General features: G+C 46.4%; 1 protein-coding gene across 2 annotated transcripts; it reads right to left on the bottom strand.

The window, feature by feature from the left end:
* Positions 1 to 10,271: 10,271 nt before the first annotated feature.
* NDUFV3 (NADH:ubiquinone oxidoreductase subunit V3) lies at positions 10,272 to 21,740 on the bottom strand. Of its 2 annotated transcripts, XM_006063837.4 has the most exons (4): positions 21,579 to 21,740; positions 19,624 to 19,744; positions 13,054 to 14,151; positions 10,272 to 10,855 (listed from the first exon to the last, which is right to left on the bottom strand). In XM_006063837.4, the coding sequence occupies exons 1-4, from the start codon at positions 21,624 to 21,626 to the stop codon at positions 10,695 to 10,697; spliced, it is 1,428 nt and encodes a 475-aa protein (XP_006063899.3). In that variant the 5' UTR covers positions 21,627 to 21,740; the 3' UTR covers positions 10,272 to 10,694. The 2 variants fall into 2 exon arrangements, with proteins under 2 accessions (XP_006063899.3, XP_006063900.1); XM_006063838.4 differs by lacking the exon at positions 13,054 to 14,151 and having other exon boundaries at positions 21,579 to 21,737.
* Between the last annotated feature and the right edge of the window lie 5,982 nt (positions 21,741 to 27,722).

Genomic DNA, 27,722 nt, shown 5'->3' with positions numbered 1-27,722 from the left:
TCTCTTGTTTGTCCTGTCCTCACAGCTCCCGTCCTAGGCCCAGAAATCAGGGTTCTCTCTGCCACCCTTGGGCGATTCCTATGAGGTCTAGTTTAAGCGGCTTGGCCCGGGAGGCAGGGGCCTGGGGACTTCTCCAGGGCTGCACACTCCGACCTCAGACAGATACCGCACCGAGCAGGTGGGGGCATGCGGGCGGCCTGCTGGGGGAATCCGCTTTCCCAGTGCAGTTCTGTCTCCTGGGGCTTGTGTTCACAGGCTGCTCTGATTTGCCCCGGGGAGGGGGAGGGGAAACAGACCTCATGAATAGAAACAGATTGAAGTAAATCAATGGTAGGAGTTTTGAGGTCGAAGCAGCCTTCTTACACACTCCTGGGACCCGGGTTTCTCTCCTTGCTAGTCCTCCCCACGCAGCCTTTTACTCTTTTGTCATCATCACCCCCGCTGACAATGAGTGATTCCCCTCCCTGGGAATATATCAAGGACTACGGCGCTGCCAGGTTCCTTGGCACGGAATTCCTCTCTGAGTCACAGCCCGAGGCCATTAGCGAGGGGGGAACAGCTGCGAGGGCCACACAGCTGCGAGTCATTTGAAAATTTTATGATGAATAGAAACGTTCCATTACACAGACTTATGCATTATATATTAACCTAATACCTCTGCAATTGCACCATCAGCAGTCTTTTGTTGTCCACACATTTTCCTAAGGACCCTCCCACTCCCCAAACAAAACGTTGACCATCTAGCGACACTACAGAAAATTTCCTTCTCGCTGTGTTGTCAGATCCTTAAGAACAAATCTAACATTCCGTGAAAGGAGGAAAGAGAAGAGGAAGCCCCCGGAATGCTAACAGTGTGGAAAAGAGGAAGATGCGTTTTAGATTGAATAGCCAAAAGATTCAGCAAAAATACAGGGACCATCAAAAGATGCTGAAAAAGAAGCCCTAAATGTGGTTCAAACCCCCACGAGCTCTCTAAGCTGTCCCCTACATTCTGGTGAGCTTGGTTTGCAACGGGACACCTGGTGCTGCCCTCACAATGCTGTAACGGACCCGATGGCACAGTGAGAAGGGGAGAGGGGCCCTCACAATGCCGTAACGGACTCGATGGCACAGTGAGAAGGGGGAGAGGTGCCCTCACAATGCTGTAACGGACCCGATGGCACAGTGAGAAGGGGAGAGGGGCCCTCACAATGCCGTAACGGACCCGATGGCACAGTGAGAAGGGGAGAGGGGCCCTCACAATGCCGTAACGGACCCGATGGCACAGTGAGAAGGGGAGAGGGGCCCTCACAATGCCGTAACGGACTCGATGGCACAGTGAGAAGGGGAGAGGGGCCCTCACAATGCCGTAATGGACTCGATGGCACAGTGAGAAGGGGGAAAGGTGGGAACTGAAAGCCGTGAGCAAGAAAAGGACCTGCTAACTGTTATATAAAGGGACTTCCCTGGTGGTCCAGTGGTTAGGACTCTGCGTGTCCACTGCAGGGGGTGTGGGTTCCATCCCTGGCCAGGAACTAAGATCTCAAACACTGAGTGGGCAAAAAAAAAAAAAAAAAATATATATATATATATATATACACACACACACACACACATATACTCTATAGAGAATGGATAAACCAGGTCATACTATATATCACAAATAAAGTGATATATATATATCAAATATATATGTATTTCAAATATATATTCAATATCCCAGGATAAACCGTTATGAAAAACAATGTATAAACATAACACAATCACTTTGCTGTACAGCAGAAATTAACACAACATCATAAATCAAATGTGTGTGTGTATTAAGTCACTTCAGTCATACCTGACTCTGTGTGACCCCATGGACTATAGCCCACTAGGCCCCTCTGTCCATGAGATTCTCCAGGCAAGAATACTGGAGTGGGTTACCATGCCCTCCTCCTCGGGATCTTCCTGACCCAGGGATCAAACCCGCATCCCTTATATCTCCTGCACTGGCAGGTCGGTTGTTTACCACTAGCCACCTGGGAAGCCCAAATCAACTATACTTCAGTAAAATCAATTTTAAAAATAATAAAGAAAAAGAGCTGCCTAGAGGAACGCAAGGCCCAGGCTGGAGCTCATCCCACACACGAGCCTGGCTGCACTGCAGGTCCCGCCACCGCCGCCCTAAGTCTGTCTCCCTCCTTTCCTGGTCAGCATCTCGGGTCCCCAGCACCTCTGTCAGGCTTCAGCAAGCCTTTCCCCCTTTCCTTTGTTTTCATCAGCTCTGTCCTTTCACAATTCTGTGGCGTGAAGCTCTATTTCAGTGCCATAAACCCACATTTTTATTTGGCACCAGAGCATCGTTTCTTTTCTGATTTCTCCCGATTCCAGCAGCAGCGACTTGCCATATGCTCCTAGGGAGACGGTGTTCTCCTTGGGCTTCTCCCAGCTGGCTTGGAGCAGAGGATGATATATTTTAAGGCTCACTCTTTAAAAACCCTGGCAAAGCTTCTGATGAACTAAAAACATCAAGATCGACTTGTAACCTGGGCTCTGATTCGTTTGGATTTTGTGAGATTTTAACACCAGTGCTTGAAAGAAAGAACAAATGACTTGGGAAGCCAAGGTGGCAGGTGGGACTCCATCCACTGAGGGCTGGTCCTGCTCTGGAGCAGGGCTGGGTGTCCCAGGACAGAGGGAGTCGCTCTGTGGTCCTGGAGCCTGGAGGCGGCTCTTGCCAAGAGGGTGCAGGTGGTCGGTCAGGTCTCCACCACCTAAGAAAGCACAAAGAAGCTTCTTCCTGGCCTCCCCAAGCTTTCCCTTTAATGTGCTTGCCTGGTTGCCCGTTTTAGATGCGAGACTGTGCTGTCCCTGGGCATAGTCTGCCCTGACTTATCCTACCTGCTACATCCCACATTCAGCAGATGGGATCAACAGAAGAGACATCTTCAACCTCATTTGCAAAAAAAGAGTCATTTGCTTTTTTCTTTCTTTAAAATTGTTTTCAAAGATTTAAAATTCTATTTTTGAGTAACGAATTCACACACTTCAAAGATCCAAATGGATAAAAGAAGACGCACAGGGAATTTGTGCTCACGTCCCCATCTGTCATGGCATAACTCTAACACATCTTTAATCATTCTTGCAGCCCTACTATCCACATCTTTGTGGAATCCCCTCCTTGAGTGTGGGCAGAATTTGCTTAACTGGATCCCGAGCAGCCCACTTTCTGGGGCACCCGTTTCTGTCTTCACTCTCTGCCTGGCAGAAGAGGCGACTCAGGTTTACTGTTCTATTACCAGCGTTACTTGGCTAATCCTTGGTTTTTAAGTGTCAAGCCCATCAGTGTAAGGGGGAGGTATTTTCATATGTGCAGTGCTGCAGGAGTGCTGGCAAGAGGCTCAGGTGGTTTGGAGGGAGGAAGTGGGCACCCCTTGCCTTCCCCTGGCTCTTGCTGCACCCCAGTGTCTAGAGAGGCTTGAGGTGGGTCCCTGCCCTGGTCCACTCCCCTTTCACCAGCATCCTGTCCCCCTGGTAGAAGAAAGCCTGGCTTCTCACCCTTCTGGAAGCCTCCTCCTATACACCATCCCAGGGATGTAAAAAAAAAAAAATCTCCCATAAGGAAACAACTCACAGTGTCAGAGGACACCCCCACCGGTCAAGGCCCTGGGACCCCACGGTTGGACTCCCATCTCCCCGGTGTTGTATGTGTGTTTCTGTGAGGAACATGGTGTAGCGTTAGACATAGGAGTTTTGGCTGCTAGGATGTTGAGCATTTGGGAGAGGGGATGTGAAAACAGTGGTCACAGGGAGCTCGACCCTTCCACGTCTGAGTGAGGAAGAAGCACTGGTGTCCTCTGTCAGCAGAGCAGACTCAGAGTCAGACCCCCTCCCCCGGCTGAGGGGAAGGCTCCCGGCTTCATCCAGGAAATAACCTTTGGCAGGTCTGAGACCCCCACTCAGCTGTCCGCCCATCACAGAGCTGCAGTAGTCAGTGCCTGCGGGACGCATGTGGGCCTCCGATCCCGGGCATCTTCCGTATTTTCCCTAGAGGAAGCGTGTGGTGAGCGCGTGGCTCAGCTGCAGTTTTCCTGACTTCAGGGAGACTTGAGAAGCCCTCTCTTACCTCTGACAGATCAAGGCAACAACCTCAAATAAGAGAAACAAATACTGGAGAAAACTGAACGTTTCATGTGTTCTCCAGACTTGTGGGGAAAACAGTCATTGATTTTTGCCAAAAGATAATTGGATACTATAAATGCATGCTTTTTTTTTTTTTTTTTAAGAGGGGAGAGGGGCAATCTTGCCTGATGTCACTCATTCCTGCCCACACGTACATGTTATACTTAGATGAGCTTAACGGGAAGTGCTAAGGCTTGTGTGGAGATGTACTTGGCCATCATCACAGCACAGGTGCAAGCTGGACATTGATCCCAGCCCCAGAGGTGGCCCCCACTCCCAGCCCACTTTTGTAACCAAGGAGGGGCCTCAGGCCCTTCCTGGGGGGATTGGGGGACCAGCCAAGGCTTCACACAGTCAAGTGGGTATATCAAGTCATTGATCAAAATATCATGTTATTTTTCTGGATTTTGTGAGGCTTATGGCATCTACCAACTTAAAAAATGTATAAGCTATGTTTTCTGATTTAAATAATTTTCACTTTCATACTTGATTTTGAATTCATAAATTCTTCATTGTCTTTGTTTAAAAGAGCTCTCCAGGGACTTTCCTGGTGGTCCAGTGGTTAAGACTCGACACTCCCAATATAGGAGGCCTGAGTTCGATCCCTGATCAGGAAACTAGACCCCACGTTCCCCTAGGCATTTGAATGCTGAAACTAAGACCTGCTGCAGTCGACATTAAAAGAAAAAAAAGAGAGAGAGTTCTCCAAATTCTGTAAGACTCAGGCCCCGGAAAACCTGAAATCATCCTTGGTAGGGTCTATATTTTCCTCTCTCTCTTTTTTTTTTTTGCTGTTAATTTTTACTGAACCTCTTCTAGGCTTAAGTACTAGTCATTCACAGATATAGGAACTAACTGGAAAAAGTAGTTGCAATACAAGTCACTAAGAAAGACATATCCAGTAAAAATTTACTTTTTAAATTTAGATGTGTTTGTTAAAATTGGACTTCATAAGTAGGTTAGTAAGATTTGTAAAAAAATGCTTTAAGAAAAATTAGGTTTTTATTAAGATTGAATACTGTTTTTAAAAAGCTTTTTTTCAAAAACTAAAAAAATTAAATTTTAAAATTTTTAAATATTAATTTTTAAATGTCTCTTCTGTATAAGAATCCATCAGATGTAAAAGAACTCACCTGACACTTTAAAAAATAAAAAGCATTTAATTATTAACTGTTAACTGATGGAGAGAAATTGAAGTTAAAAAGAAGGAATTGCTAAACCTCAGAAACACGCTTTTTTCAAGAGACACTGGTTCCTAAAAACCCCACTAAATCGAGAAACAGCCCATGTGAGCCATGCAGAGCCTAGTGGCGTTCTTGGAGTTTCTATTTTAGGCCCCGACTAACTTGCTCTGATGGAGAAGGTAATGGCACCCCACTCCAGTGTTCTTGCCTGGAGAATCCCAGGGACGGGGGAGCCCGGTGGGCTGTCGTCTATGGGGTCGAGCAGAGTCGGACACGACTGAAGCGACTTAGCAGCAGCAGCAACTTGCTCTGAAAGTCGAGTCATTCAGCCTCCAGGCTGCCTCCCCCTGCCTGCTGCCTCCCCTGGGCTTGATGGACTCATCCTTAGTCAGGGTTTGTGACAGTTTCATTGTTCTGTGCTAGTTACAGGCAGAGGGACTGTGTGGTCAGCCCGGCCCCCACCACACTCCCCAGTCCTGGGTCATAGTGAGCTCACTGGGTCTCCGAGTGGCCGGATTTCACTGCCTCTGCCTCGTTCTTCTCCCACCAAGCAACATGGTGATGCACGCTTGGAAGAAAGGAGCTAGAAGATGGTGTAGGTGGGGGTCAGGCAGAAATGACACAGTATCACTGAAGGTTAGAGGTCCAAATGCATAGAAAAGAAATAGAAAAGGAAATGTGTTAGAGAGATGTGTGTGGTCACTCAGTCATGTCCGACTTTTTGTGACCTCATGGACTGCAGCCCTCAGGGTTCCTCTGTCCTTGGGATTCTCCAGGCAAGAATACTGGAGTGGGTTGCCATGACCTACTCCAGGGGATCTTCCCGACCCAGGGATTGAACCCATGTCTTCTGCATTTCACTGAGCCACCTGGGAAGCCCCATTTAGAGATATATTGCAGGAAAATTTCCTCAAAGTGAAGAATTGTGTCAAGTAATGGAAAACACAGATAAAACAAGAGAGATGTGTGATTACTATCACAGGAACTTACTTCTTTTTAAAAAAAAAATCATGAAGTTTATTAATTTGGGTTTTTTTTCTGGGGGAGGGGGCCACACCCTGTGGCATACGAGATCTCAGGTCACTGAGCACGGAAGGAACCCATGCCCTCTGCACTAGGAGTACAGAGTCCCAATCACTGGACCACCAGGGAAGTCCACAACATGCTTCTTAATGCTTCTGAGCCTGAAGAAAACATGTACTCACCCACGCTTAGGGGAGTGGGTTATTTATGAGTGTACACTGCGGACTACAGATAGCTATGTTCACAAACCACTGGACTGGGTCCTTCAGGGTGCCAGGTGGTTGTGGTCATCAAGGTCTCCCAGAGTCACCTGGCCATCCCACAGAGAGGCGCTGGGCTGGAGAGCAGGACACCTCCCCTCTGCCTGGAGGCACTGCCGTGACCTGTCTCTTCTCTGCCTCAAGTGTCTCCCTTTTCAATTTTACTATCCACGTAACTAGTAGGATTTGTAAAAGTGAAAGTTCCCAGGGACTTAACAAATTGTGGAGAACAGAATAGTGAACTTGCCGGTGCCCATCACCCAGCCTCAGCAATCATCAACATTTTCCTGTTCTTTCTCATCTCTGCAGCTCAGCTCTTCCCCTAATTTTTGTCAGAATATTTCAAACACATTACCAGTTTTTCTACTTTTTTTTAAAGAGTAAAACCAGGTATCTCATTTCTTCTCCTGCAGGACAGAGCCTGTTATATGGACTGGATGTCTGTATCCCCAAGTTCATATGTTGAAGCCCTGACCCCATGTGGAGGTATCTGGAGGTGGGGCCTTCTGGGAAGGAATTAGGGTTAGAGGGGCCATGAGGGTGGTGCTCCCAAGAGCGGATTAGTGTCCTTCTATAAAGAGACACCAGGAAGCTTGCTCTCCAACTCTCTGCCACGAGAGGACACAGGACAAGGGAGCTTGTGTGCAAGCCAGAAGGGTGGCTCTCCTCAGGCACTGGATCAGCCGGCACCTTGTTCTTGGACGTCAGACTCCCAGCGTGGAAGTTACTCCCAAAGGAGCGCCACTTTGGCTGTTAAATGTTTTACCTCTTGGTCTTTGTTTCAGATCCCTTCTAGAAGAAAGCCCACAGGAGGGCAGAGGGAAGGCGGCAAGGGGAGAAGGCAGTAGAACCGGGTGCCAAGCACCCAAAGCAAACTAGTTTAGCCCACCCTTCACTGAATTAAATGGCCTGTGGCTGCCCCATAACACTGGGGTATTAAAACTTAAAACTGTGGCTCTGACAAACCCGCTCTCTGCCTCTTTTTGTAAGGCCCACACCAAGAATGGTTTGTTTTTTTAACATCTTCAAAGAGTTGAAGAAAAATGACAGCCACACTGATGGTATGTGGCAAAGTCGAAAATATTTACTATCTGGCCCATTTATGGAAAAACTCTTCCCACGCTCCCCATAAGGTTTAGGAGCGATTTGGTCTGCGTGGTTTCTACCTCACACAGCCTTCCTGCAGGCTGTAGCGCACTGTCGTGTTAGCAGTCATTTTACAAGCCTTTGACTGCCTTCTACACCCAAGGTACAGGACCATGGTCAGACAGCGCTGGGGGCCAGCCACTCTCAACAACCTTGGGTTGGAGGAGAACAGAAACCATCGAAACACAGAGCCCAGGCTTGGAAGCAGGATCAGGAAAGCCACACGATCATCTGCTGGGTTTCTGTTATTAACCAGCTGCCAGTGAGCATCAGAGCCAGAACCCACAGTGAGTAGGTCTCTGTACAGCCTCCCGCAGTCCTGGGGTGTGTGTCCTAACAGGTTTAAGAGAACCAGCGTCCAGGAAGATGCCCGTGTTCAGGTGACATGGCACGAAAGCCACAAAAAAGAGGTAAACCTTGTTGAACTCAAACGTATTAAGCCAACTTAAAAATCTCACAGAAATGAAAGCAATACACGTTTGTGAATCACTTGTAATTCATTAGCTCAGTTTCTGGAAATTCCTCTTCAGAAAACAGAAAATAAATAGTGAGTTACATGCACACAGACGTTCTGGCAGCACTCTTTTTAAAAACAGAACATGGGAAATTACACAAACTCAGCGAGCTGCACTCGGTGGGTACCTGGGGCCGTAGCGCCCAGATGGAGGTTCTGGGGTCTGAATGCAGAGCTGGGCCTGGTGCTATTTATCGTGGCTCCAGAGACTTTCCGGAGGGTTAGAGCCAGGGGGAAACATTATGCAGATTGAAATATATCGACTTGTTTTGATGCAAACAGAACTACAACTGAGAGGGTAACAGGCGGGAAGGCTATGCATCCCCAAGTGCAGGAAACAGACTGCAAGTGTCAGACTTTTTTTTCCTTCTGTATACAAAATTAAAAGGTTTCTTTTAAAATTCTATTGCCATGATGACAACCGGTTCCATCAGAACTTTTCTCAAACCTTGAGCTAACCAGTGCATTTTTCTTACGGAAATGTTTTTCTTAAGCTATGTTAATGAACTCTGTATTTACCTTAGACTGTCTTTCTTCAGGTTGGTTCTGCCTCAGACTCAGAACCGATAATGGCTCAACAAACCAGTATGTTTTACTCATGGAAATGTTCTTAGGCTGTATTAATGAGACTATGTACTTGCTTAGAAATTTGCCTTTCTTCAAGATTCACGTCAATTGTTTTATGGCCTGGGATGACTCACCTTGTGCCAGTGTTATCTCGAAATGCAGGTTGTGGGTGAGGGGCCTGGTGCCACTCTGAGTTTTGAGTTATTTCCTTTCTCCAATCAGCAGCCTGCTGATAGATATATAGCTTCTTGCTGAAAACCAGCAGGAGGGCACTCTTTCTGCCCCTTCTGATGTCTATGTCAGAAGCTTTCTCTATATCTCTTTTATATCTTAATAAAACTTTATTACACAAAAACGCTGAGTGATCAAGCCTCGTCACTGGTCCCAGATTGAATTTCTCTCCTCTGGAGGCCAAGAATCCCAGCATCTTTCATGGCTCAGCAGCAACCTTTCACAACTCTCTGTGGTACTAACAGCCCAGGGAAGTGCACTCTGGCATCAGAGACCACGGCCCTTCACACGCTCCCACGCATCACAGGGGCTCCATGGGCCACAGTGTAAGAAGCTGTTAAATGAAAAAAAAAAAAAACCACCCAGGATAGAAAGCTGTATGTACATCATGTGGTCAGAGCACTGGGAAACCTGTTCTGTGTTAACCATGGTCGGGTGAGCAGAGATTTCAGGTAATCTACGTTCCATTTGCTTTCTTTTGGTAATGGGTCTTAGTACTCTTATAATGAAAAATGTGATTAGAGAACTTTGTTGAGTCGCTAAGCCTCAGGGGCGGTAATGAAATCTGAGAGATCATCACAATACTAGCTTTTCAACCCCATGTTTTCAGTCTTGGTATCCTTACTTGGACTCATTTTAAGAAAAGCAGGATTATAGAAATGTGAGTCAGAAGTTATAACACACTGTACTGTTTGTTGTAAACTGACTAGAGGCCAAGAACCAGAACTGAAATGAACTAAGGCCACAAGCTTGGGCACAGAAGCAAGCAAGGAAGGATGAGAACAGGCAAACCAGGAAACGTCCCGGTGTGGGGACAGGCGTTCTGCTGCAGGGGGACGCGTGGCCCAGGCAGGCGGACACAGCCTCTTCTCTCAGCAACGATCTCAGCTGGATCTGTTACTTCTCAGAGTCCCACGGGGCCTGGGGACGCACAGAGGGACACACAGACACCGAGGGACACACAGAGCCTGCTCCCACTTGCACGCCCCCTGGCCTGGGTAGCGTTACCCTGAGGGAATGGGAAATCACTGGGCCATCCCAGAAACCCTCCATGGATAAATAAGCTTATTTTGCCGGGCCACCCAGAACAAAGCTGCTGGACCTCGTGTACCACTTTCGCCTGTCTGTAATCCCACTGCTCTGCAACTCCCCAAGTCTACATCACATACCTAATCCAATGGAACAAAAGAATTCAGATCCATCTGATCATAAAATGCCATAATTTATTATAATTTCTCTGCAGTGCAGTAGTTAGTTAAAATGTAGACAACTCCTATATCTGATTCATCAAGAACTAGATCTTATCAGAAGGCCCGCTACACTCATCGACTCCACACTGGTGAACCAGAGAACACCGAGCTGACCGGGGCTCAGCACAGTGGAACCACACAGACGGAAGGCACCTCCGACTCTCTAATTGCATGGATCTGTCCACTGAGCCATACTCTATCGTTAGAGAGAAATCCCCGCACCAGATGTCTCTGAACACATGGAGACTGAACCATCAGAGGAGTGCTGCTAACTCACTATTCGCTAGGATTCTACATGCCGGGTCTTGTGACTGCCGAGAGGATTGCAGGCAAGAATGCAGACAGACACAGAAAGGGTAATCTTTAAACTGGGCTCTCAGTGGCGGGGGGACTCCCGTCCTGAAGAGGGCTGGGGCATCCTGAACTTGGAGAGGTCCAGGTTTAGGTCTAAGAAGGTGTATGTGCTGTAGTCATGATGCTGAAGGTTCTTGTAGGTGGTGTTGTCAAACGGCTCTGTGGGAGCGGCCGACGCAGGCTCTGCGGGGAAAACACAACACGGTGTAAGTGGGGAGCTTCTGAATGGGTCAGCTCTCTCTCTCTCTCACACATCAAGCATTCTTCATAAATCCCACATGTAATAAATACACTGTCTACTTAGAAAAGCCCAGAAAGCAACAGTATCTTCAAAAGCAAAATAAAGAAACTCGATGAAAATTTACACTAAGCATGTAGGAGGTGGAATAGCTTTTATAATGCTTTTCCATCTTTGTGTAGACCCTGGACTTCTCAGAATTTTGAAAATGCCATGAAGTTATGGAGGGATGTGCAGGTCATTTAAAGATGCAGAAAAAAAGCAGATCCATTAAAATCTAACAGCAATAAAACATTTACAGAAGGAAAATTTTAAAGTGGCAACTAAGTAAGACTTCTAAGTCTCCAAATACAAGAAAATCAGATAAAGTCCAATGTTTTTAATGATAACACAGTTAAGGGGAACTGGAAATGAGATGTGGAACTTTTGCTGTTTAACTTTTTCAAAAAGAAACTGTTGGTAAACTTTAGATTCAGACTAAAAAGTACTTAGCCTTCACTCTCTATGTGGAAGAAAGAAGAATTAGAACCCACACACCTACACAATTGCTGATCTTAATACCATGTGTGTGGATGAAGCAAAAGACACCCCACTTCCCTGTGATGTGCCCTGAGACATGAGGAAGGCACGAGGGAGTGGGTGTGGGTGATGCCTGATGCCGGACGGGGTCTCACGGCCTGAAATTAACTGTTGTCCAGACGCCGTTCACGTCTACTCATGCTGCAAAAGAGTAACTGCAGTTTCCCACTATTTGAATTCACACCAAAATTCTCATTTTCATACCAAAATGTTTTTCATTTTCTTAGTTGTGTTAAAACAAACGATGTCTTATTTAGAGAACTGATCTCTTTCCCATCTCTTCTCATGGGGACAGCTCAGGCAGGCGAGTCCTCACAGTCCGTGTGTGTGTGGGGGGGGTTGCTGACAGAGGGAATCGAATCCCCCACGTCTCCCCGGCAGGACAGGAGCCCGGTGGCTGAGTTGGGCGAGCTACAGTCACCCCCTGCAGACATGCCCTGAAAGTCAGCTGCACTCCGGCAGCGTCTTCAGCCTCCAGAGGGCAAAGAGAATGTTGGAAAAATAACACAATCATCAAAAATTAGTCAAATTGTTTTCAAAAAGATCTGCCATCTGAAAACTCCCAATTCTGTGTTACCCTGAAGGTTTGGCAAGTCTAGAGCAGAGTGACTACAGCAGCAGGAGGAAAGCGGTTTTGGGTCAGGAGGAGGCTGGCAGGCGCTGGTTGCAGCTTCGGGTGTTCATGAAAGAGGGAGAAAGGGGAGGGAAGAAACACACAATGGTGTAACAGAGTGAGGCGACACAACAGTTACAGGTAACGTACACTAGCCTGGGAGAGGCTTTAAACAGAAATGAGCACAGACAGGAAGAAGCGGGCTCTGTTAGCGATGGGTGCATTTCAAGAGCCAGATCCTGAGACTGGAGACCTGCTTTCCCATTTTGCTGTGGTCCCCCTAAAGCACACAGAAGTTAGATGCACAAGAAAGTGGTAAAATAAGAGGAATAAACAGTTTTCCTTTAAAAATTTAGGGGAGCAAAAAAGCCATTCATAAAAACTCAGTACAGAAAAACAAAGCAGCCTGCTGTGCTCTCCAGGTGGATCAGAGGACAATCCAGGGTAAACTAGACTCCGGCAGTTCAGGGCTGCCTTAAGGTCCAGCTTCAATCCCTAAAGTGAGCTTTTTTTCCCCTTAGGCATAAAGATGCTAAACACAAAGGCCTGTTCAGCTCACCTGAAGGCCATTTCTCCAAGTGTAAGCACCGCACTTCACCTGGGGAGTTTAACAGAACCCTCCCACCACCCCTCACTCAATGAGGTGCCCTGCAGGTTCAACACCCTCCAAAATTAAGAATGAAGATGTTCAAATGCCTGTTCTACTGGTTAAGAAACACTCAGAAGCGCCAAGGGCAAACTTTTTCATTGTGAAATAAATCTGAAATGTTTCAGGAATTTCTACCCATAATTAACATACACCCTCCAGCTTATCTGAGACGGTGCTACAGGCCACAGGCCTACTAGGGAACCTGATGGAGCGTGACACTTCTTTTCATCGCACCATTCTTCACAGCCTGACCTCCCCACCCAAAGGACAGAAAGAGCGCTGAACCCCAAGGCAAGGTGTACCCTGTGTGTGGTCCTGGCCTTCCACTTGAGCGGCAGAGTCCTCCATGATCCCGCCCTTCTCCTCAAGCTTCAGGACTGTGGGCTTTTCGTCCAGAACATCTTTATTCTGAATAGGGGCTGGCTTCAAATTTTGCATGGGTAGCTGATCTTCCAAAATCTCTTCCTCAGCCTTTAAGATTCCTTCTGCTGCCTGCTTTTCCAATTTTTCTGTTTTGAACAGGGGAAGAGCCAGCTCCCCATCTGCTTCTGGTACTTGTTTCTCCAAAAGGCTCCCTCTGGCCTCAGGAGGAGGGGCTGGCGGCTGACCTCCAGCTCTGGTTCCCGTTGATGGGGTGGGCGCCGGGCCACCAGCAGGATGTGTGGACAATCCCCACGTTGTACGGTCAGACAAGACTTTTTTAACTTCAAGTGGCTTTTGGCTTTCTTTGTCTATTTTGTTTGATCTAGATATCTTCTGTGATTGTTTCTCCTTTACATTTTGCTTCATAGACTCCACCGCAGCATGTGACTTGGCCGCTGCAGTTTTGGGTTTGGGGCCCTTTCTGTCCTCCAGGTGCTGACTGGAGGCCCCTTTTTTCTCTGCCTGGCGGGGCCTCCCTGCAGGGGTGAGGTCCAGGTGTGGCTGCTGCAACACTGTCTTTTCTTTGGCTGATATCTCAGTTTTGGGGGTTCTATCTGCAGAGGAACGTGAGGCCTCTGCTACGGGAGACCCTCCCCTGCGTTTGCTCTTCACCTGAGGACCTGCTCCTGAGCGGTCGCCCTCCTCGTCAGACTCTGAATCGGAGGAGCTGGATGAAGATGAAGATGAAGAAGAATCATCCGTCCCTCTCCTGCCCCACTGGGCTGCTTCTGAATCTGAACCCTGTTTTCTGAATGGAGACACGACTTTCTGAGGAAACTCTACCAAAGTCTTTCTTGACAAAAGCTTCGGAAGCCCTTGGTCTGTGTGCAGCACACTGGCATCGGGGTTAGGGCTCGCTAGCGTCCTGCTTTGGCTTACAACTGATGGGGAGGAAGTGGGTGCAGATAAGGTTTTGGACACCGCATCTGCTGTTGGGGGGGTGAGCTGCTGGCCCCTCTCCTTTGGTTCCACTACATCTAGGAAATGGCATAAAGAGGAATATTATTTTTAATATTGAGTAAAACAGTATGAATTCATCAAGGTCACAGACATTTCATTACATATCACCTTGTTACTGACAGTATCTTCAACATCATCATCTTATGAACTGCTCCATGGAAACCTACTTTTAAGGGAAAGCCAAGCCACACAGGAGAACAATTAAAAAAAAAATCGCAGATGTCTTTCTTGATAGCTGAAGATTTTTTAAGATGGGATTTTTTTTAACAATAGAAGAAGTAACAATCTTATCTCCATTTTCCACAGTGAGAGCTTCCTGATGATAATTATTTTTTAAACTACTATTTCATCTCAATTTAAGATAAATTATAAAGATATTTTCAGATGATGAAGTTTTAGAAATGCCTCATTTCTCAAATCCCTAAAAACACTGATGCCTCTCAAATATTTAAAAAATGACCCATATTGCATGAACTTGACCTTTTAAACAAAAGAACAAAGCAAAAGTAGAGAAGAGAGTCTGGTTTGGGTCTGGGGAAGCACATGCATGAGTTTAAGAGTGGGGGATGGGAGGCAGGGGATCCCGGGAGGCAAACGAAGGTGCCCTGAGAGGAACAAGAGTCCTACAAAATCATGTCCTTCAAGGGTTTCTTCTGCCAAGCAAAACTGTTTCAAGACCAAAAAGGTCTAAAATAACTTAGTGTCAGATGTGTCATTAGAAACAGTGAGTCTTAAACTGTTACAGTAAGTGGTACTGTAAGTCTTAGATGTTGTAGAGTCAATTGGGAAAGAAAACGAAACCCCACAGAACTATCATTAGTTCTATTTTCACTCAATTGTCTCTGGTGATAAATCTTTTTTAACCATACAGATAAGAAGAAAAATACAGAACAAGTTTTTACAAATTAAAATTACTTTTCAAGTCTAAAGCAAAATTTTAAAAAAATATATCACAGATGAGCAAACTCTAAATGCATTTATTTTTCAAGTCTAGACTATTTTATACTAAAAAGTATACCACTTCTTTAAAGTGGAAAAAAATCTATTTCTAACTTTACCATTTTACTGGTATCCAAAAAAAATCTCTTAATTGTTTTCTGAGATCAGGGACTATATAAACACACACACACATACACAGACTATATATATACGTATATATACATACACACAGACACACATATATACATATACACACACATATGTATATGCATATATATACATCAGAATGACATAAAATGATCAAAGAAAACTGAGAAATAATCAGAAATGGGCCAGAGAGAGGTCAATGGGGAGTGTAAGAGGATACGACTGAACAGCCAGAGACGCAGGTGAGTTTAAACCCCTCCATGCCCTGTCTGAATCTGCAGCCATGCACCATCCCAGAACCTGCATTCTGACTGCAGGAACAGAACAAGCACAGAGCCCCAGGATCACATTAAACATAAAATCAAGGTAAATGCATGCACATGCACTCGAACCCTCTCATTCTGTCTTTCTAAACCATACCTGAAACAGCACAAAGGCTCTGACAAGGCATGTGTAACATACATTGGCTCCAAACCCTGCTAGCCTGCTCACCTCTATCACTGATCCACTTTTATGCTGAGCATGCATTTTCCAAGTGTGAAAAAATTAACTTCTAATAAGGCTTATTTTAGATAGGCTACTATCTAATTATAATACCTCACTCTTTCAAAATTTATTATGAAGATTTTTTTAATGTAAGTAAGTTATTAAAACATTAGACTTATCACCTATTGAAAGTAAAAAAGAAAATCTCAAATGAAATAGTTTATTTTGTTTGAAAAAGGAAACTTTGGTCTACCATATGAAATAAGAATGCTTTAAAATATCTTCTATTCAGGCTTAGTTACTGGCAGAACCCCACAGACAGGCTAATAGACTAAACCACAGTAACACAGCTGCCTTTCATCTGACCCTCTGCAGCGCAGGCCCAGCATCCTCTGTGACTAGGAGGGAAGCCTGCTGCGATGACTATAGCTGCCACCAGTGACCCCTGTCCAGTGCCGGCGGGGACACCACGTCTGCTCTCGGCAGTGTGGGATCCTGGCGCCTGGAGACAGAGCCATGTGTGCACAACAGTGGGCTCGCTCTAAACATAAGCATGACTTTACCTGCTTGTTTTCATGAACCTCTTGCGTTTCTAGAGGCGGACACCTGCATACTCTGACTGCGTTCTAGTTTGAGTGTGACTTTCCTTGAAAGACAAATATGCGAGACACAAAGCACCTAAAATAAGACCAGTCCCAGAGCCACCCCTCCCAGCACGAGAGGTGGACTTTCGGGGACGGGTTCTAATCCTCAGAGACTGTCACAGCCCCAATAAATAAAGGTCTACAGACACAAGTCACAGCGCAGAGACAGCACTCTCCTATGGCTTCTGTCTCCTCTCCACTTGAATCTCCTCAGTATCTTTTCTCATTGAACAACAGGAGAGCTCGACTTTCAGCTTTTTAGTAGCACCCTAACTGAAAACGAAGGTGACTTAGGTGTTCAAAACAGATGAGATGAGCTGCTCCACATCTTGTCAGTGGGTCACAAAACTAATTTCAGAAACAAAGGTACATTTCAACAGGATGCGAAACAGTTTTTTGTTATACGGTAACGAAAACTTCTTTTCACATGATTTTTACTATTAAAGAAAATAGTAAAGGGCTTTTTTTTTTGGCTTTAATGAATACACAAGAATTGATTTTTTTCCACAGGCAAGACAACACACTGCTTATAAATACAGACTGGGGATCTTACTGCCGGGGCTCACATCAGGCTCCACTACTGACCCGGTGTGACCCTCGGTGGCTCAGGAGCCTCTCCCCTCCTCTCCCCTCCTCCACTTTCTCATCTATAACACGGGGATGTTGGCAGTACCTATTCACAGGGCTGCAGACCACGAGGAACACATGGAGCACTTAAACAGCGCCAGCGATGCTGGCCAGAATTAAGCATACCAAATCCCCACTTCCAGATTCCTCCCTTTTCAGACTGAAATAGGGACTTGAAGCAGGGAATTAACTTTGGCTTCTCAACAGATTCTTTAAAAGGTGACACAGGAGTTATGCAGTTGATGGTCTATTACTGTTGTTGCCAAATTCAGCCTAGAGATGGAATTTACCAGAACATTGAAGCTGGCGAGCCTGGTGGTTATGCAGGGGAGCATCCACCGGCAGACCCCAGGTTCTGATGTCTGTGTTCACCATGCTGGCTGCTCTCCCAGGAAGGAAGCCTGTGCTCCGAAGGGCTGGTGTCCCAGGTGAGAGAGAGCAGAGTGTATTTACCCTGGACACAGACCCTGGACTAGACGTGACCCCAAGGCTGAGCGCTCAGGACCCCGTCAGCATTGCAGCAAGCCCCACACAAGTTTCCAAAGCTGGCCCCAGTGCACAGGCTTTGACCTAGCCATGTGCCACTGGCGGGCCAAGGCACTTCTGTATGTCAAGTCACCGATCCCTGACACCTCAGGAGAAATACTAAGGACTGCACATGCTGACTTAGAAGCAGCATTTCTTTTCCTTCATGCAGGGATTGGAATTACTTTTTAAGTTCTGAAATACAAGTGTAAAGAGCATTAAAGACAGCACAGCTCTAAAAGCTGTCTTCCCACCTGACCGCACACACACATCACACAGGTCATCAGTCTCACACTGACCTAGCAAGACTGGCCCGCTGACCCTGCTCAGCACGGAGGGACTCAGAGGCCTGCAGCGCTTGCCGTGGCCAGAGGCAGAAGCTACGTGAGCCCAAGGCCAACCCCCAGCTCGGTATGCCTTTCTCACAACTGCACCCAAAACCATCACAAGATGAAGCATTCCATTTCTATTCACATACAGAAGCACATTTCTAAAAAAGGGGATCTTTGGGGAAAAAAAGACTTCATGTTGAAGACTGTTGCTGTTTAGTCACTAAGTCATGTCCAACTCTTTTGTGGCCCCATGGATTGTGGCCTGCCATGCTCCTCTGTCCATGGGATTTCCCAGACAAGAATACTGGAGTGGGCTGCCATTTCTGTCTCCAGGGGGTCTTCCTGAGCCAGGGATTGACTCCACAGTCAAACCCGCATCTCCTGCATTGCAGGCGGATTCTTTACCACTGAGCCACCAGGGAAGCCCTACGTTTAAGATGGCTATTTTAAAATGTGTAGATGAAAATTGAAAAAGAACATGGGCTTTAAAAATGTGGCAGGTGCAGGACAGCAAACAACAATCTTCCTGTTGAATTTGCGCCTCCAGTAGATGAGCGCGCAGACACACAGGGAGGGTATGTGTCCTTAGCCAAGCTGGATGGCATGTGAAAGGCAGCTGAAGGCTCTCTCAACAACACGCCAATATTTTATAACCTACCTGTGTTTTTGTGTGCAGATGAAGAGGGGACAATAGCATCTACACACTTTCAAACACTCAAACTAAGGAAATAATATTTTGATGAAAATAAGACAAACTCAAACTATCATTCTAAACCCCACATAGTCAAAGATTTACAAAGAGACTGTACATTGTATATGTATACTAAGAGTTAACTGAGGTTTCATCAGTTAAGACTAAACGCAATGGGCCTCTTAAATAGTCCCCTGGACAGCAAGGATCAAACCAGTCAATCCTGAGGGAAATCAACCCTGACTATTCATTGGAAGGACTGATGCTGAAGTTGAAGCGCCAGTATTTTGGCCACCTGATGTGAAGAGCCGACTCACTGGAAAATACCCTGATGCTGGGAAAGACTGAGGGCAGGAGGAGAAGGGGGTGGCAGATGATGAGATGGTTGGATGGCATCACCGACTCAATGGAGGTGAGTTTGAGCAAACTCCAGGAGACAGAGGAGGACAGGGAAGCCTGGTATGCTGCAGTCCATGGGGTCAGAGAGAGTCGGACTCGACTGAGTAACTGAACAACAATGCTTCGTTTCCTATTTCCCCCCATGAGCACGTACTACACTGGATTCAGGGGAAAGTCAAAACTGGCGGTAAAGTAAAAATGACTATGGAAAGGGCTACAAGCAGATAACCACACTTCGTTAAGGGAGTCTTGATGGAATTGGAGCCTACTCCTAACTCCCTTTCCATAGTCATAAAAAGATGCCTGCGGTCCCTGGCTATGACCAAGCAAAGCCTGGGAGACCACTGACGAGTTTCAAAGACACGGAAAAAAGTCAGTCAGGGAGGAAAAACAGGCTGGGAGGTTCACAGCCACCCCACAGGAGCACGTGAGCACAGCAATCAAATACCACAAAGCCTGCATACTCTGTATCCCACTGCTACCCGTGGAGTCTGACGTTTAGAAAATACAGAGAACCAGTTCAGGGCTACACACTGAGTCAAAGGCTATGATGTTACTGCCGTGTTTGGTCTAAAATTAGTCACACATCTTCTGTCTGATTGTAATCTGGACACTCTTTAAAAATGAAGCATCATTTTTAGGAAGCTGACTTATTCACTCTGCCTTCTCTCTCACTTATGACGACCATGAAAACCTTACTCTTTGGTGGGCTCTGCTTCTTGGGGTTCGGTGGTAATCCCTTTTCATTCTTTCCTGATTCTGCAGAGACAGAAACTGCAGGAGCAACTCCTCGAAACACGCCTGCTTCCAGAAGCACAGTCTGACAAAAGAATGGCACAACAACAGAAATTTTAGAGTAACAGCATTTATAACCTCTATTACGGCATGAATACTATGTATTATTACAACATATAAATGCTGTGAATTCATATGGCATATTTCTAACGGTTATTATAATTTTCAGCATCTACATATATTATGGAAAGTTTGGAAAATACAAAAAACCTGTGAGCAAAAAACACCTGAATTCAAGGACAGTCACTACTAACATTCGAGTATTTCTTCCAAATTGACTTTCTCCTAAGCATACTTTTTTGTAGTCTCCAATTACCCATCAATATACAAAATACTTGATTCTTTTCACAAAATGTTTTCCTGTGTTTAGAATATAAAGCAGAAGCACAATGTAGCCATTAAAAATGCTACTGAAGATGAAAAATAGTTGCTTCAAAACTGTCTACCATATACTGTAAGTGAACACGTCACAGAGTGTTCATTCACTCAGTATATACTCACTAAGCCTACTATGTGCTGGACACAGAACACAGGCACCTACAGTACCCACATGAAGGTGAACCTTGGCTTTTTCTGGTTATGACATCAGTTCAGTTCACTTCAGTCGCTCAATCATGTCTGACTCTTTGAGACCCCATGAACCGCAGCACGCCAGGGCTCCCCGTCCATCACCAACTCCCAGAGTCTACCTAAACCCATGTCCATTGAGTCAGTGATGCCATCCAACCATCTCATCCTCTGTCGTCCCCTTCTCCTCCTGCCTTCAATCTTTCCCAGCATCAGGGTCTTTTTCAATGAGTCAGCTCTTCGTATCAGGTGGCCAAAGGATTGGAGCTTCAGCTTCAATATCAGTCCTTCCAATGAACACCCAGGACTGATGTCCTTTAGAATGGACTGGTTGGATCTCCTTGCAGTCCAAGGGACTCTCAAGAGTCTTCTCCAACACCACAGTTCAAAAGCATCAATTCTTCGGCACTCAGCTTTCTTTATAGTCCAACTCTCACATCCATACATGACTACTGGAAAAACCATAGCCTTGACTAGATGGACCTTTGTTGACAAAGTAATGTCTCTGTTTTTTAATATGCTGTCTAGGTTGGTCATAACTTTCCTTCCAAGGAGTAAGCGTTTTAATTTCATGGCTGCAATCACCATCTGCAGTAATTTTGGAGTCCCCGAAAATAAAGTCTGACACTGTGTATATGTATACATGAAAGCTTGAAAAATGAACTGGGCCAAGATATGAAAAGGAAAATAGCGGCCTCTCTCACAACAGATGCCCCCTCCATTATCTGTATTTTTGCGGCGATTACAATAGTTATTGCTTTTGTCATAAGAGTCATTTTTAATTTTAAATAGTGAAGTGGACTTAGCTTTGTCCAGATGGAGAAAGTTCTTTCTCCTTTTCATTTCACAGATGAGGTAACCTAAGCTGGCTTCTTAGTGACTGCCTAGTTACCAGGTCAACCAGGTTCTTGAAAGTTCCCTCATTTCCTCTAGGGTTAAATAACAGTTAGTGACACTGTCCTCAAGGCTTCTGGAGGGGCTCCGCGCGGGACACCTGCGGCCTCTACACCTGTCCGTGGCCTGGCCGCACACCGGAGGCTCCTGGGGATCGGGGTCCAGAGGGGACGGTGGCCGGGGTCGCCGGGACCCTCGTCGCTCCTAGGCCTGGCTCCTGATCCTCCCTGGCCAGGTTCCCGAACCCCCACCCCAGGCCCAACCCCCGACTCCGGAAGCGGAGTCAGCTGCATCCCCGGACGGCTGGAGGTGACCGTCAGGGCCGCAGCCCTTGCCCCGCCCTCCATGGTCTGCCGGCGCTCCGCGAGCTCCCGGCCGCCGGTCTGGCCCCTCTTTACCTTCAGCGCCCCGGCTCGTCCTTGCCGCAGCAGAAGCGAGGCCGCCATGGCTGTGACTCGAGTGCAGACAGGACGACCCTCCCGGCGGGCAGAGGTCGCACCAGACTGACGCGACGCGGTACCAGCACTGCCGCCTGAGGGCCCGCCCCTTCATATGAAGGCGCCAATCACAGGCAGGGAAGGGGCGGGGGTGCGACAATGGCTGCTGCGCGCGCACCACCGCCGAGGACCTGCGCGCGCATCAGCGCAGCCTCCAGGTTCCCGGCGGAGCAGCTCGAGGGCGCGCTCCCCCGAGGAGCAGCCAATCACTGGCGGAGGGTTTCCGCTGACCGCGACCGCGCTTCGGGATGGGTGCTGGGACGCCTAAGTGGTCATTGTGGGTGTCATTTCCTGTCCTCAGACAGGTGTGGTCACCCTGCAGGGCAGCATCAGGTTGGATCGTGAACACTCTGACCTGTGAGCGCTGTAGTTCCAGAGCCAAGGGGACGAGAAATGCAAGCATTAGTTTACCTGTTTATAGCCTGCGGGGCGGAGCAGGCAATGGCACCCCACTCCAGTACTCTTGCCTGGAAAATCCCATGGACGGAGGAGCCTGGTAGGCTGCAGTCCATGGGGTCGCTAAGAGTCGGACACGACTGAGCGACTTCACTTTCAATTTTCACTTTCATGCATTGGAGAGGGAAATGGCAACCCACTCCAGTGTTCTTGCCTGGAGAATCCCAGCGGCAGCAGAGCCTGGTGGGCTGCCGTCTGTGGGGTCGCGCAGAGTTGGACACGACTGAAGCGACTTAGCAGCAGCAGCAGCCTGTGGGGCAAAGACTCTCCCCTTCCAACCCTCCCCTCTTAGGCATAAACTTGGGTGAAAGGTGAAAGTGAAGCCGCTCAGTCGTGTCCGACTCTTTGCGACCCCCGTGGACTGTAGCTCACCAGGCTCCTCCGTCCATGGGTTGCCATTTCCTTCTCCAGGGGATCTTCCCGACCCAGGGATCGAACACAGGTCTCCCCCATTGCAGGCAGACACTTTAACCTCTGAGCCACCAGGGAAGCTCTAAAGTTGGGTAGGGGTAGTTAGTTATTGACCTCCTTCTCACCCTGTCGATCGTGCCTTCACGCGTCTCTGCGGCATGCCTGGTCACTGGAAGTATCCCGTTCAAGAGGAGCGGACCCTTACCTCAGCTCCACCAGGAGAAGAGGCCCTCCACTTGGCTAAGGCTGGAGACTCATTCGGGTGGCAAGATAAATGGGTAAAACAGGTCCAACAGGAAACCCTGCCCCATTTGGTTAAAAAAAAAAAAAAAGCAACCACATAGGATTAACAGAAACTGGTGACTAACAAGATTCTTGAGCTTGTCAGAGTAGCAGCTAAAGGAGGGACTTCCTTGGCTGTCCAGTGGTTAGGACTGTGCCCTTCCAATGCAGGGGGTGCAAGCAAGTTCCATCTTTGGTCAGAGAACTTAGATCCCACATGTTGTGGGCATGCCCCACCCCCACACCCCCCCATTCCCGCCCCCACCCCCCGCAAAAAAAAAGCTAGCTCAAGGAACAGCTTGCTGAAAGTTCTGCTTTTAACCTGCCTTCATTGACCAAGCTCACCTTAATTACTTTTGACTCCTTTTTGTTGTTTTTCGGTCACTAAGTTGTGTCCGACTCTTTGTGACCCCATGGACTGCAGCACTCCAGGCTTCACTGTCCTTCACTATCTCTGAAAGTTTGCTCAAATGCATGTTCACTGTCAGTGATACTATCTAACCGTCTCATCCTCTGCCACCTGCTTCTCCTTTTGCCCTCAATCTAGTGGCTCAGATGGTAAAAAAAATCTGCCTGCAGTGCAGGAGACCTGGGTTCGATTCCTGGGTCTAGAAAATCCCCTGGAGAAGTGAATGGCCACCCAAATACTGAAGGTGATAAACCACAGGGTCTGAAATTGCAAAGTCCTCATCACCTTCATTCTTGGGATCCTGAGACCTCAGTTCTCTCTCACCAGCATTGGGGTAGACATCTGGCTTGGTTTCCAAGTGGCTTAGTGGTAAAGAATCCACCTGCCAATGCAGGAGACTCAGAAGACCTGGGTTCAGTCCCTGGGTTGGGAAGATCCCCTGGAGGAGGAAATGGCAACCTAGTCCAGTAATCTTGCCTGGAGAATCCCATGACAGAGGGCCTGGCTGGCTACAGTCTGTGGGGTCGCAAAAGAGTTGGACAGGACAACAGCAGGTGTCTTGCTAGAGTCCTAAGACTCAATAACAAAGAAAGCAAAAAGACCTCCTGCAGTTAACGAGGTGGGGTCATCAGCCAGAGTGGCTTGAGGAGGTGGTACTTTGAGGATAACCGTGGGAGGAAGTGACCCAGTGAGTCGGGGGGGTGCATGTTGATGGTTTTTCAAAGAAGCGATATGATTATGGGTGTGAAGGTGACTATAGCAACTGTGTATAAGATCAGTGCCGACTGGAAAGTGAAAATGTATGTGAGAGTTGGGAGTTAAACTTTATTTGGGGAAAATGAGTGTAGCCTGGGAGACGGCCTCTCAGATAACTTAGGAAGTGCTCCGAAGAGGTGGGGGAGGTCAGTGTTATATATGAATTTAGTGAAGGGAGTTCAAGCACAGATTTCAGCAGAGGCTCGCTGCTAGGGGCAGATGTCACTGTTAATGATTCTAGCACTTTTCTAGATACAAGGAGATGGAAGAATTGGGCTCATAAATTCTTCTCCTGAAAATATCTACCTACCCGAAGGCCCGTTCTGCCAGTTTTTCCTGGAGCACAGAGTGCCTTGTTCCTGATCTGCACCCTGAACTACTTTCAGGGGGTATTGTGGCCCGTGACTTCATCCGTGTAGAGGTCGACGTCAAGTGACGATCTGTAGTGGGCACCGGTGCCTAAGCCTGGGGGCAGCAGGGCCTCATTGGAAGCTGCTGCAGTCAGGTGAGGAGGCTACTACATTTGGCCAAAAGGAACAGAAACCGCAGGATCGAGTGCAAGAGGCAAATAGAAAAATCAAGCGGAAGCCAGAGAAAGCACCAGTGGTTTCACAGGGATTTGTGAAGACGGGATTATATCCTATTTAAAGGCCAGCTGGAAAACTGTAGACTAGATTTTGCTGACAGTGGGGGCTCTTGCTCAATTGTTAATTCTCTACCCAGAGTCTTTCTGCAGGCACCAGTCACCTCTGCCTGAAGCTCTAGCAAGTGCTGACCCAGCATTTTTAGGCAAAACCTCAAAAATTGTGTTTGTCAATATTCCTTAATTAATCACATACATTTATTTCTAAACTACTAGAAATCCCACCCACCCATCTTAAAAACCATCAACATGCCCACCCGACCCCCTAATCACTGGGTCACTTCCTCCCATGGTTACCCTCAACATACCTCCACTTCGGCTGATGACCCCAACTCATCAACTGCAGTTTTGTTTTGTTTTAAAACTTAAGATAAACTAAATAACTGGAACATCAGTTGGACCAGTGATGGGTCCTGAACTCAAAAAGGTGTTTGGGCCAAAGAGGAAAATAAAAACACTCAGCTATCACACCTTCCGCATGCATGACCTCACTCTGCATTCTGAGTTTAGATATAGATGCTTGGTAAGCCCCAAAGGAAATGTAATTTTTTAAGTTTAAGTGTAGTTGATTTACAATGGTGTTAATTCCCATTATACAGCAAAGTGATTCATATATATATGTATATATATATTCTTTTAAAAACATTCTTTTCCATTATGGCAAAGGAAATATATTATGAATTATCCTATGTAAATAAATACAATTTAATTATGTGTCTTAGATGAAGATTATTTTGAAAAAGCTTTCAGTAGCTGTGTAGTTTTTCTTATTTATTTATTTTGATTGGAGTAGAGCTGATTTGGCACCCCACTCCTGTACTCTTGCCTGGAAAATCCTATGGATGGAGGAGCCTGGTAGGCTGCAGTCCATGGGGTCGCTAAGAGTCAGACACAACTGAGCGATTTCACTTTGACTTTTCACTTTCATGCATTGGAGAAGGAAATGGCAACCCACTCCAGTGTTCTTGCGTGGAGAATCCCAGGGATGGGGGAGCCTGGTGGGCTGCCGTCTATGGGGTCACACAGAGTCGAACACGACTGAAGCGACTTAGCAGCAGCAGCAGCAGAGTTGATTTACAGTGTTGTGTTAGTTTCAGGTACGCAGCAAAGTGATTCAGCTTTATATGTGTGTACATTATAATAATATAGGTATATTCTTTTTCAGATGCTTTTCCCATATAGGTTAATACAAAATATTGAGTATAGTTCCCTGTGTTACACAGTAGGTCCTTGTTGCTTATCTGTTTTATATTAGTAGTGTGTTTATAATAACTGTCATTTGAAACTATTGTTTACAATGATCACACATAATATGCCTTACTAAGTAAGGTAATTTTCTTATTTTATTTATTTTTTGGTTCTGCTGGGTCTTCGTTGCTGCGCGTGGGCTTTCTCTTGTAGAAAGTGGGGGTTACTCTCTGGTTGTGTGGGGGGGCCTCTCTTTGCAGTGGTTTCTCTTGTTGCAGAGCACAGGCTCGAGGCACACAGGCTTCAGGAGCTGCGGCTTATGGGCTCAGTAGTTGTGGCTTGTGGGCTCTAGAGTGCAGGCTCAGTAGTAATGGCACGTGGGCTTGGTTGCTCTGCAGCATGTGGAATCCTCCTGTACCAGGGATCAATCCTGTGTCCTCTGCATTGGCAGGCGTATTCTTATCCACTGTTAACACCAGGGAAGTCTGATAATTTTCTTTTTAATAAAAGAATTTTTAAAAAACAGGCTGCTCAGCAAACAGGAAAAGTAAATTGAAAAGCTTTTATATAAAGAGAAAAGAAAATAAGAAAAGCTCCTGTACCAGGAATTGATCCTGTGTCCTCTGCATTGGCAGGCATATTCTTATCCACTGTTAACACCAGGGAAGTCTGATAATTTTCTTTTTAATAAAAGAATTTTAAAAAAGTAGGCTGCTCAGCAAACAGGAAAAGTAAATTGAAAAGCTTTTATATAAAGAGAAAAGAAAATAAGAAAAGTTGAAGTTAAAGTGCGTGTGAGCTCAGAGTCCGACTCTTTGAAACCCTAGGCCTTGCAACACCAGGCTCCTCTGCCCATGGAATTCTCAGGCAAGAATACTGGAGTGAGTTGCCATTTCCTCTTCCAGGGGATCTTCCCAATCCAGGGATCGAACCTGGGTCTGCCACACTGCGGGCAGACTCATTTCCATCTGAGTTACAGGGGAAGATTATTGTAAATAATGCTGCATTGAGTAGGAGGATGCAGTCATTTCTTCAACACAGTGATTTCTTTTCCTTTGGGTTTATTTGCATAAGTGGGATGGCTGGGTCCTGTGACAGTTCTGCTTTTTATTCTTTGAGGAACTGTGCCAGTTTATTATGTTCCCACCAACAGTGTACAGGGGTTCCCTTTTGTCCACATCGTCAACAGCATTTGTTATTTCTTTTCTTCTTGATATTAGCCATTTTAACAGGTGTGAGGTGCTGTCTCACTGTGGTTTTGATTTGCATTTTCCTGGTGATTAGTAACGCTGAGCACCTTTTGGTGTACCTGTTGGCCTTTTGAATGTCTTCCTTGGAAAAACGTCTTTTCAGGTCTTTTAAATATCTTTTAACTGGATTTTTCCCCTGCTATTGAGTTGTATGAGTTCTTTATATATTTTGGATATTAACCCTTTATCAAATGTATGATTTGCAAATATTTTGTCCCATTCAGTCAGTTACCTTTTCCTTTTGTTGATTGTTTCTTTGCTGTGCAGATGAGTTTTAGTTTGATGTGGTTTGACTTGCCTTTTTTTTGTTTTTCTTCAAATTGCCTGTGCTTTTGGTGTGAGCCAATTAATCCCTTCCCAGACCAATGTCAAGGAGCTTCTTCCTTGGATGGATATGTATTAGATTCATCTGGTCTAAAATATATTTCAAGACCTATGTTTGTTTATTCGTTTTCTGTCTGGATCACCTATCCATTGTTGAAACGGGGTATTGAAGTTCTATATTGTTATTGTATTGCTGTCCACTTCTCCCTTCAGATCTGTTAATACTTGCTTAATATACTTAGATGCTCCAATACTGGATGGATCCAAATTATATCTTTATTTCTACCTATATCTATAACATGTGTTTGTGTTGTATCTTCTTGATG

This window comes from Bubalus bubalis, chromosome 1, assembly GCF_019923935.1.
Source record: "Bubalus bubalis isolate 160015118507 breed Murrah chromosome 1, NDDB_SH_1, whole genome shotgun sequence".
Lineage (NCBI taxonomy): Eukaryota > Metazoa > Chordata > Mammalia > Artiodactyla > Bovidae > Bubalus > Bubalus bubalis.
Note: the sequence above shows the minus strand (reverse complement) of the source record. Positions and strands in the feature narration are given on the sequence as shown.